Genomic DNA, 11,589 nt, shown 5'->3' on the forward strand with positions numbered 1-11,589 from the left:
CCCCCCCCCCCCCCCCCCCCTTCTCCCAATGATGCCACACTTGGTACAGTAAGAAGCCAAGGACAAAAGAATGGAAGAGTACATATATATTACGTATAATACAGCAGCATCATGGCTTGACATGAACAAACAATTTGCACTGGAACCCAAGTGTCAGTTGGTATTGTCAGTGGTGCGTTTTATTTGAAGAGCAGCTCTAACAACATTGCCCCTTGTGATAATCCCAACCTTCACAATTTCAGCAAACAGGGCTTCATCAGAAATTACATGACGCTGACAAATTCAGTATAAAGGAAAAAAAAAAAGAGAACGAGAGGGCAAATTACCAGTTTACCATCAACATCTACAACTGGTAGCCGACGGTATTTCGTTTGGAGCAACAACCTATAATCAGCAGAATATCTCATAAAGGCAACTTAATATTTAAATTGCTGAATGAATAATACAGATTCTCATTAGGTGATAAGCAAGTATATTATAGTCAAGCAGCAGCAGAAAAAGATCAGCTAGAGTTCTCTGCCTTGCATAACAAGTCTCTTGCAGCCTTCCCAAATATATAGGTATAAAACAGAAAGAGGCATTAAAAAGAATTTGAAGGTTACCAAAAAGCACTAGCTAACTGGAATCTTGTAACAGGTTATAATATAAATAAGCTGACCAAAAGCTTGTTTAATTACCTCGCAGCATCTTCAAGGTTGGTGTTTTCACAGACGGACAATGGACTCGGCGTCATGACATCACCAACAACTTTTCCATTAGTTTTGCTCAGTAGCTTTTGAACCTCATTGAATGTCTACAAAATCACAGAACCAAAGCAAGATACTTGACAAGATAAAGATGGAAACTAAACATAATTCATGGACTAAGAATTTCCTTGTACACTACAAATGACATGTATTTAAAGTAATATGTAGAAAGCTCTTTTCAGTATTTATTTTTTTTCTTTGTTGAGAGAGAGAATTATCTTAGAATATACTCTAATAAGTAGGTGGAATCTTAACCCCACCCTCGAAATGAGAGCCAAACTCATAAATGAACACTGGCTTGTAATATGAATCACTCGCTAAAAACTATATTCTAGCATGTTATCGAACATTGGCATCCACTATTAGAACAAAAGATTATAACATACCTTCCAAGTACTATCAACATCAGGAAACAGATTTATGTCAGCTTGGCCAGCTCCTGAGTAAGAACATGAAATATATATGAAAATAGAAGCAAGAGGAACTAAGGTGTAACTTCTACCAATAGAGGATAAATTATACTTTTAACAAGGGTTCAATTTAAGGAAGCATACAAAGAAATAGTAACCACACATTCATCAAAAGTCAAACTGGTTACTATACCTCTCTCACTCATCAGTCATTTGGGGAAACAGTTTATGCGCATAATTAAAAACTAACCTAGATCTCAAAGTTTTCAAGTAGTCAAAGCAGATCTACTCACGAAATAGGAACCTAGCCTGATATTTTTCTGCTTCTCTTAGCGGCTTATCCCCACTCCTCTCCCTATTTCTCCCTTTTTTTCTTCTCTTAATTTCCTTCATTTATTTTTTTTCCTTCTAACGGCAGAAAACTTGATGTCCTATTGCTGGTAAAAGATTTATTGGATATCTCATTGGCTCATTGCCAGTAGCCCAGCAAACCCACGATAGACATGCTGTCGTTATCTATGAAAATGGCATACAGCAAAAATAAGGTACCTGCATGCGCTTTTCATTCATATTTGAAGAGTGTTATATCTTTCAAATTTTTTCTTTAGTAAATTTGTCAGCTGAATTTGAAAAGTGTAGCTCAGCAAGACTACAAACAATGTTTTTTTTTAGATTCAACATCGACTACAAACAATATTGAATCTGAACCTCTATCATCATTAAGGCAGGTGTCAACGAATTTAAGAATATAACAAAGCACTACTGCAAAAAGACATTTTGATTACAAAAGCTTCCTGCTGTACCTTCTGGGAGCTATTTCTGAGCTATTTGTGGAATACTTAATCAATAAGGTAAATATTCTGTTTAAATAATACTTCTATTTGCAGAAATTTCCCAGACAATAAAGAATTTTCATGTTACTTATACATTAGAGGCATATACGATTGTACAGTAGAGTGCCCCAGAATACAGAGAAATCCGACAGCTTTGCTTCTTTAGCAACCAACCCTTGATGGTATTGCTTGATTTTATAGTCTCAAAGCACTATATAGGTATTACTCATCTCAGCCCCTTCCCCAGGACTTGAATCATATTTTCACCAGTAAAACCTGAAAAACCAGAAGACCTGTCTAGATCTGTCAAGATTTTACCATTAAACAAGAAGAAGAGGACCTTGCTTGTTTAAAGTTACATGCCTCATTAAAAATTCAGAAGGCACATATCACTCATGCAGTCTCAGCAGAATGTTATGTGACCTTACCAATATTAGGGAAAAAGAGCATTCATAGCATCCATTCCTTTGCCTGCTTGCCTTCATTGATTAGACTTCCTGATCCTAGTCCTACTCCTTTTCCTTCATTCCTAGAGCTAAGAAGGCATATTCCTTATACTTAAGCATTCAGTTCCCCGGTAAAAGCTTGGTCTCAAAAAAGCATGAAAGAGTAGACTTAAGAAAAGCAGGCTTCTGGATTCCTAGCTCCTATTAAGACTCAATTTTTTTATTCATAATATTCAACAACTCATTCAGAACTTTGACAGCTCTATGAATAGAATAATGAAGTATAAATATCATTATTAAGATTTTAAAAATGAGAACAACGTGACACTGATATATTTACAGATTCCATGTTAAGAGTGCTACCCCATCATAGCTACTTTTAATATTGCTCATGAGCATCACTTTGAAACATGGTTGTCACCAGAATACTGCATTTATGAGAAAAGTTCCCAGAAGAGTAATGAGGTTGCAAAGAGTATAAATTTGTTCAGAAAACCTCAATCATACCTGATATAGAGTCGAGTGCCAGTAGGTCATAATCAGAAACAACGCCAACCTGCAACAATGTCGCACCTTCTGTCAGTGCATTTATAGCTTGATCTAAAAGAGAGCATTTACAGAATATTAAAAATAAAAATAAAAGGAGCAAGAGAGAGAATTTCCTTTTAAAAACAAAAAGATCAGGATAGCTGCCACATGCAAGACAAGTTGTCTAATATATATGATGAGAGAAATCATACTACAACTACGATAAAAGACTCCTAAAGAATAATGGACCTACAGTAAAGCATACCAACGTGGCTGAACCTTAAACCAAACTAGTTAGTATCGCTCATATGGATCTTTTACTCTAATTATGTTCTATACTCTGCATGGATTTCAAGAGAAGACATTTCTCGTTGCAATATTTTCGTATATGATTACATACTTCTTATGCATCGAAGCGACACGACCTGAATCTTCAGCACAACTTGATCTCAGTGGATCAAGGCAGAAACACCACTCTAACCACTTACAAATACCCTGTTGTTTGCAAATAATTCATCTGCAACTCGACCCGAAATTGTACTTCAAGGCGAGCAACACGACACTTCCATTACAATGACTTGGACAACAACATGTACCTGTGGGGCTGGAGGTACCTGCTATGGTCAGAGACGACAAGTGTTGAAGTGCATACATCACATCTCATCTGGACTCTTGACTTAGAGAAGTTCAGCTACAATCTAACCGCAAAAGGCAGTAGCTTTACAGCATTGCCTCTTCAACCAATCGTGATGACCAATTTATGTGAATCAACGGTGCCTCTCGTACTAGTTCAAATTACTACTGAGACACTCGTCAGTTGTTAAAATTTTGCATGTCTCACCCAAAAAGATTTTTATTATATCATGGATATATTTCTCCAAGTCCGGAAAAAGAAAAGGATACATACCCCAACTCTTGCCTTCCTACCAATCCACCAGAAAGCTTCTCTATCCCAAGCCCAAACCCCGTCCTCTTCCAGCTATTGCAACTAGATATTTGTGAGCCAAATTGAGAAGATAGCTAGTAACTAGTAAGAGTGAAAGACATCTCTGAAATATTTTGATGATCGTAATAATATCCTGGTAGTTTCAATTAGCAAAAGAATTTCACATACCAGGAAAGCACCTTTTTAAAAGGAACTGGAGAGAAGCGGAGAGCCCAGGTCAGAACACTAAGGTGATAAATGAAATGCCTTTCAGAGGAGAGCCTCCAGACATCTCCCACATTTTATCTAGGGATTAAGTTGCTTAAACAGTTTGAACAATACCAAAGTCAGACTAGAGAAGTCAACAGGACTCCCATTGGACTAGCCATATGACATTTCTTGGATTGACTAATCAGAAGATTTGCCAGCACCCTCGGCTCATTGCTTCTTTATCAACAAGGCTAACATGAAACTGCATGTTGCAAATTGTTAACATTCAGCTTACACTTGTCGCAATGAAGAGGCATCCAGGCACAGAATATCATTCCATTACAGGAATAAACTTCCCTCACACCTCTTCATGGAAGAAGCCAAATGTGAAGATGATTTTCAAATGCCCCAAAATAAGGACATATAAAATGAAGGCAAAACCTTTCACATAATAGTGATCCCTTGCTAGTACTTTTCACCCACAAAAATCAGATTTTACTTGTTTGCAGATGCAATCATGGAGGAAAATTGATGTTTTCCCAGAGCTCATGGAATCAATTTACAAACATTGCAACAGTAACATAAATCTATTAAAATACTCATCATTCCAACATGGAAGATATGGACTATGTAAGCTATTAACATACATCTTTCCAAGAACTTATGGAAGTAAACTAAGAGGAATTACCAATTTCCAGTCATCATCAACTACAGGAAGCCCAGTAACTCTTTTTTCCACAAGCATCTCAAGGGCTGCAGATCAAATTGCAGAAATAAAGGAAAATAGAATTATTAACATCTTTACAGTTAAAGTTATCAAAAAAATATTTTCCATATGTTTCTTTAAATTTTAAAAACCAGGGAAGCAAATCCAGAAGTACCTTCACCAACTTTAGTTGTAGTTTTTACTACATGTAAATCTTCTTTCCTAGTCATAAAGTCACCAACCGAGTAATGTCCATCGCTTGGCTGAAAATTCAAAAGTAACTCATTAGGTTGAGCAAATCAAAACATTGAAGAAATTTCTCCGACCAAAAAATAATTAGCAAAATAAGGATGGGTTAACATCAAAGGAGTTCTTCTACCTCTACCCTGACCTCCCTCTCCTCCTACTCTTGACCATCTTTGTACATGTTGATGCGTGATGTGACATGTTTCGATAATTGGTTAAAATTTAGCTTGTTGTATATATCAATGAAAAAATACTAAGTTGATGCAAAAGCTAAGCATATGGTGCAGCATACAAAATCATTTTATGAGTATTGAAAGCATTAACTACTGGAAATCAAGCTAGACATGTGATGCAGCATACTAAATCATACTATGTGAGTGTTGCAACAAGTGTTAATTATTGTTATTCACAGTACTCAAATACCGTAACACCATAGTTCTGCTCAATCAACGGGAAACTAAGCCATGAATATTATCTAATATAATGTCAATTTATGTTATACCGTTGAAATTTATTCAAGGGATTTTGAAATCCGAACTTCTGAATTTGGAATAGAAGTTTTAAGTTTCTTGAAACAAAATAAGTCCAGTAAATTGCAAAAGTTAACTTAAAAGGCATGTACTTCTAATCAAGGCAAAACTTGTTTCACTCTCAAAATTTCAATTGTACAAGATAGAGAGTAGTTTTCTTAAAGAAAAAAACTATTTCTCTGGAAACCAGGTATAGTAACAGAGAGGTAACTCAAGTTACTCGGATCAGCTTACGATAAACGCGTCCGATATAACCTTCGGTAACCAGAACGTAGACATTCTCTGGTAAATCTGAAACATAACTAAGAAAAAAAGAATTAAACAACGAACAGTAAGGCGTCCACTTACAGACAGAGAATTTGAAGTAGAAGCAGCGGCATTAGCGGAGGTTGAAGGAAGAGACGCCGGAGGGAGAGATCGAGAAAGTTTCCGTTGAGATAAACATCGGCGAGATGTAGCAACGACTGGATCTCCTGAAAGTGGACGAGGCGAGCAAGAGAGCGTGGTCGGAAAAAGGCGATAGTTAAGTACGCAAATCGGAGAAATTGAGTTGAAATTGAGAACGGACTCCATTGTTGTTGAAGGATGAAAATGTTGGTATTGTTGCACAGTAGTTGATCTGATTCATTCAAAGAGAAAATATTGCGCGGAAATCGTGTTAATTAATGTGAAGAAGGAAAAGAATCGTGAAGAAAGAAGAGTCACTGTTCGACAGCGGAATAAAAAGCGTTGCGTGTGAGAGTTCCCTTTACTTTTCTTATAACGCCGTGAGTCTGGGAGAGTGACCGTTACTCACAAACCGCCCAGGAAGGTCGGTGGGAATTAGGAGTATCATAACCATTTCATTATTAGGTTCGGGGAAAAGAATCGGAAAAATACTTTAATTTTAATTGAAGTTATTATTTTATCAAATTTTATTTAGAATTTTTATCTGTTCACATGATGCAATAGTTATAGTAATTATGTGGACAAATATACTTATAAATACATTATTACATTATAAAAAATTATTTATTTCCAAAATTCGATAATTGATTCAACAATTTTAGTTAAAGTTTGTATATATTTCATACTTTTTTCTCTAGATTTTTCTAATAAAATAAAATTCTAATGTTTTAATTTCAATCCTACAAAATAAAATAATCAAAATTCTATAACTTAAATAATCCGATCGTATTACTTGGCGCACAAAATTTTGTTAATCTTGATCATAATCAGTGGCTTCGCGCGCCTCTTATTGCAGAGGTTTAACCCAGCTCACTCACAACTGTTTATTCTATGGGTGCTCATTTAAATTATAATAACATATGTATTATATTTTCTATATATATACAAAAAATTTCGAAAATCAATGGGTGCTCGAGCATCCGCGTCTGGCTTACTGGGTCCGCCCCTGATCATAATCTTGATATGTTAGGATCATTGGTTTTTTTAAAAAAAAAAATTAAAAAAAAGTTCAAAAGTAACCATTTGTATCTGATTAAATTAGTTTTAAAGTACTATTAGGAAATTTGTTAAGATTTGATCAATTTATCCCTTTTTTAAAAAAAATTAAGTACAAAAGAGCAGGGAATAAAAGTTAAACTTTCAAAATAAAAAGAAGAAAGCTTATAAAACTTGTGATCAGTGTTTTAAAAGACTTTGTTAAGGCTCTTTTCGGGGCTTGACCTAGGCGGGCTTTAGTAAAACATTATGAGACTCCAGTACGGGGTTTAGTTCTGTAAGATTTGTGCCCTAAGCATCTGAATGTACGTCCTCAACATACTCAATATTTAATTCTCGGGGCTCGCTAAACAGATTTACACGAATTGTGTGTTAGTAAAATCTTTAGTTAAAATTGATGACCCTCATAATTTTTTAATAAATGAATGATACTTAGTAATTTTTTAATCTATAAATATAAGAAAATTGAGAGTAACTCAAATAACAAGTTGTAGTATCGCATCTTTACTATTTACTAACATAGTGAAGGTAATTGCATATTTATTACATAACATTCTTTTAAAAAAATTACGTAGCAAAAAATTATTTTTCACTTATTATTTGCCTTTATTATTTTGTTATATATATCAAAGTTATCATATTTTATTTAGAAATTTGAAAGTACTTTTATTTTTATTCATGGTAGAGCGATATTCTTATTATACTAAATAAGTTTTATTGATTATTTTCTTTGGGAAGCAAATTGTATAGTATGATTTTTATTTTTTTTAATAATGATAAGTTTACTATTAGAAACTTAAAGTATTAGATTAATGGGAAAAAGTATGAAAAATATTTCAATTTTGGTCGAAATTATTGTTATGATACCAGACTTCATGGAAGACCTTTTATCGTAACACTATTTAATAGTGTATTTTAAAGGTATATATGTGCCATCGTGGATATGTTACTATTTATAACTATGAAATATGTATGATGTCCACGTAGACACATATATATCTTTAAAATACACTACTAAATAGTGTAGGGGGTAAACCATTTCGAAAGTTTGATATCGATACAACAATTTCGATCAAAATTTAGATGTATTTCAGATTTTTTCCCTATATTATTTGTACTTGTACAATCATGTTAGAAGTTTTACTTTATATGAGTTTGTTTAATTCATGTTTGTAATTATTTTAAACTATTGATTTATTTAGAAAAAAACATAAAGTGACACTTGAATTTGTCTTGAATTTTTAAAAAGACGTAAAGTGATACCTGAATGTTTCTATTAATTTCTAACTCTATTTCGCAACACTTGAAAGATAAAACTCTATTTTGAAAATTCTAAATAATTTCAGTTATCGCTCTATGTCTTTCTTTTATTTATTTATATAATTTTATGTTATTATATTATCATAGCATATTGTAAATTAAATATTATCATACATACCAAATTTTTATTTCATATCATACATGGTAATAAAAAATACAATGTTTTGATAAGATGACTTTTGACTTAAATTTTTAAAATATACTTTAAATTTGTGCTTCAAAAGAAAAAAAGAAATTCAAACTTCTCATATCAAGACATACCTTCTGTTACTGTCGTAAATATTTGTATATTCTAAAATTCTCTGGTCAAACACCATAACCAAAATAAATATTTTGAAAAATAGTAAAGTAAATCTAATTTATAAGATGTTTGTTCAAAAATGCATAATATGAAGACATATATTTTGATATTATACATAAATATTTGTATATTTAAAAACCTGATCAAACATCATAACCAAAATAAATATTTGTATATTTTAAAAATTTAGTCAAACACCATAACCACAATAAATATATTAAAAATAGTAAAGTTTATCTAATTTATGAAATGTTTGTTCAAAAATGCATAACATCTCTTCCAAAGGTGAATTAGTAAATATTTATACCTTCAATTTTACTTTCCTTCAATTTGAACAAATTATTCTAATTAATTTTATAAATATTCATCTTATCCTCGCATTATTAACTTTTGCCTTTATTTTCACTTTTATAATTTTCTGATCTTTTTCTTGTTTTAAAATTAATATGAAAAAATTCTATTGAAAAATAAATATTATCTTTAGGTTAAAAAGAATGACAAATACTAGTGCATATGCTGAAATAAGCATACATAAAAGATGAAACCAATTTACTAATAATAATAGTCAAAACTCTAATATATTTTTAAAAAGTAAAAAAGCATGTAAAATATAACTTCATAAATATATTTGAATGTAGAAATTATACAAATAATTAGTGAAATAGAGGTACATTTTGTAGCAGATTTCTAAAATTTATCTATTTATAATGCAAGTGAATTTTATGTTATAATTTTATTTTATTTTATCTCATTTTATATTTATATCTTTTAATTTTGAGTATATAAAGTAAACACTCAAGCTTGTATAAGGTTGATGAAAAAGACATATGTATGTTATGTGTCGTTCTACATGATAATTTATATTCTACGTGGTGTCCTATATATATTATGCACATGTGATTCATATTTCTATTTGTTTAACTTTATACAAAGTCTCTATTTATACACACTCAAAATTTAAGAATATAAATATAAAATAAAATCAAATTAGAAACATATTTATATATTATATCATTTAGAAAAGTATTTTGATTACAGACAATCAATAAAATATAAGAAAAAAATAAAATCTAAATACATATATATTCCGACTGAATGCATTTAATGTAAATACATATTATGTCTTGCTTTGATCTATTCCTATAAATGATTTATTAGTTTATGTTATTTTCATTGCTTTGGCTGTTTACTTCTGTCAATAAAAAAAATATGTATATTATTTGTTTTTTAAGGATAAGAATGAATCATGGATATAAAGTATAGAGTCTATAATAGGAAATGAGTAGATTAATTTTCTTTATCACTTGGAGCTATAATGTCTTACTTGAATCTTTTTCTATAAATGATTTATTGGTTTATGTTATTTTTAATTGTTTTGGTGGTTTACTTTATTTAATAAAAAAATGTATATAATTCAGGATAAGAATGAATCATGAATATAAAGTAGAATTCATATTAAGAATTGAGTAGATCGGCAGAGTGAATTATAGAAAATAATAGTTGTAGTAGTTTGACGTAGGACAATTTTCACATATAGCAAATAAAAAATTTATATTTGTATGCTATAGTAAAGTTTGCATAATTGCATTCTATAGCAAATATATAATTGTATAGTTCGTTATACATATACAATTATATAATTCGCTGGCCTAAATTGTATAATTCGTTGGTCTCGCTATACATGATTTGCTGGCCTAAATTGTATAATTCGCTGACCTATTTCGCTGCAATTGTATAATTCGTTGGCCTATTTCACTGCAACTGTATAATGCGAAACTGTATATTTCGCTGCAATATGTTAATAAAATTTGCTTTGCATACAATTGATTCGAAGTAAAATGTTTGTATATTGTATAATTATAAGTGTATTGGAAGAAGATATATGTTTTTCTCTCGCTTTATACAAAAACAGCAACACAATTTATACACTTTTGTTGTATAAAGCGAGAGAAAATTGTATTTCATTGCAATTGTATAATTCGCTGGTCTTTTTCACTGCAATATTTGTATAAAATTTGCATTTGTATACAATTGAATCGAAGTGAAATATTTGTAAATTGTATAATTAAGTGTATAGCACGAAAATATATGTTTTTGCATGTGTATACACAATTTTCTCTCGCTTTATTCAAAATAGAAACACAATTTACACTTTTATTGTTGTTGTATTATTTAATCTTAAACATTTAATAGGACTATAGGAGTGTTTGCATGAGTTTCGTTGTATTGTTTGATAGAGTATCTAATACAAAGTATCCTATAATTTCAAACTTAATTAAGGGCCCGTTTGGATGGGCTTAATAAAAGCAACTTTAAAAAAGTACTTTTGAAAGTGCTAAAACTTATTTTTAAAATAAGCAGTTATGTGTTTGGATAAAAGTGCTGAAGTTAAAAAAAAAGTTATTGATATGTTTGACAAATAAGTGGTGATAAATAACTTTTTAAATCAAAATATCTGAAATACCCTTAAAAGCTGTTAACATAATAAAAGTTAATTAATTTTTCGCTTCCACCAATCATCATCTGCCATAATTGTATTTTTAGTGGCATCCCATCCTATACCTGTTATCTCCTCTCATCAATTGCTTAAAAAGAGTCCACTCAGCTTTCATGCCATCCCAATGATTTTTCATTTGTATTTCTGTATAACGTCTTCCCGTTTTTTCATAGAATGCTTTAATCGTATTTTTCCATCCATCTTTAGATAAATGAGTGTTTGGTCTATTTCTTTTCCTAATCTCTAATTCACATAACTCTATAAATTTGAGATGAGCATCATTATCCCACTTAGCATTAGTTTGTGTTTCAGACATGGTGTAATTGATTTGAAGATGAAATTGATAAGAAAATTTAAAATAACATTAAACTAGTTCAAAGAAAAAATAGAAGGAAAGGGATTCCCAAGCCTATTAGGATTTGATATATCAAAACCTACCACAATTGTA

General features: G+C 31.3%; 1 protein-coding gene across 1 annotated transcript; it reads right to left on the bottom strand.

Annotated features, from left to right (window-relative positions):
* Positions 1 to 65: 65 nt before the first annotated feature.
* LOC107008174 (CBS domain-containing protein CBSX1, chloroplastic-like) lies at positions 66 to 6,319 on the bottom strand. Its single transcript, XM_015207100.2, has 8 exons — positions 5,929 to 6,319; positions 4,980 to 5,067; positions 4,787 to 4,851; positions 2,943 to 2,991; positions 1,133 to 1,185; positions 678 to 793; positions 327 to 384; positions 66 to 228 (listed from the first exon to the last, which is right to left on the bottom strand). The coding sequence occupies exons 1-8, from the start codon at positions 6,151 to 6,153 to the stop codon at positions 154 to 156; spliced, it is 729 nt and encodes a 242-aa protein (XP_015062586.1). The 5' UTR covers positions 6,154 to 6,319; the 3' UTR covers positions 66 to 153.
* Positions 6,320 to 11,589: the final 5,270 nt, after the last annotated feature.

Source organism: Solanum pennellii, chromosome 1 (genome assembly GCF_001406875.1).
Source record: "Solanum pennellii chromosome 1, SPENNV200".
In the NCBI taxonomy this organism is placed as follows: Eukaryota; Viridiplantae; Streptophyta; class Magnoliopsida; order Solanales; family Solanaceae; genus Solanum; species Solanum pennellii.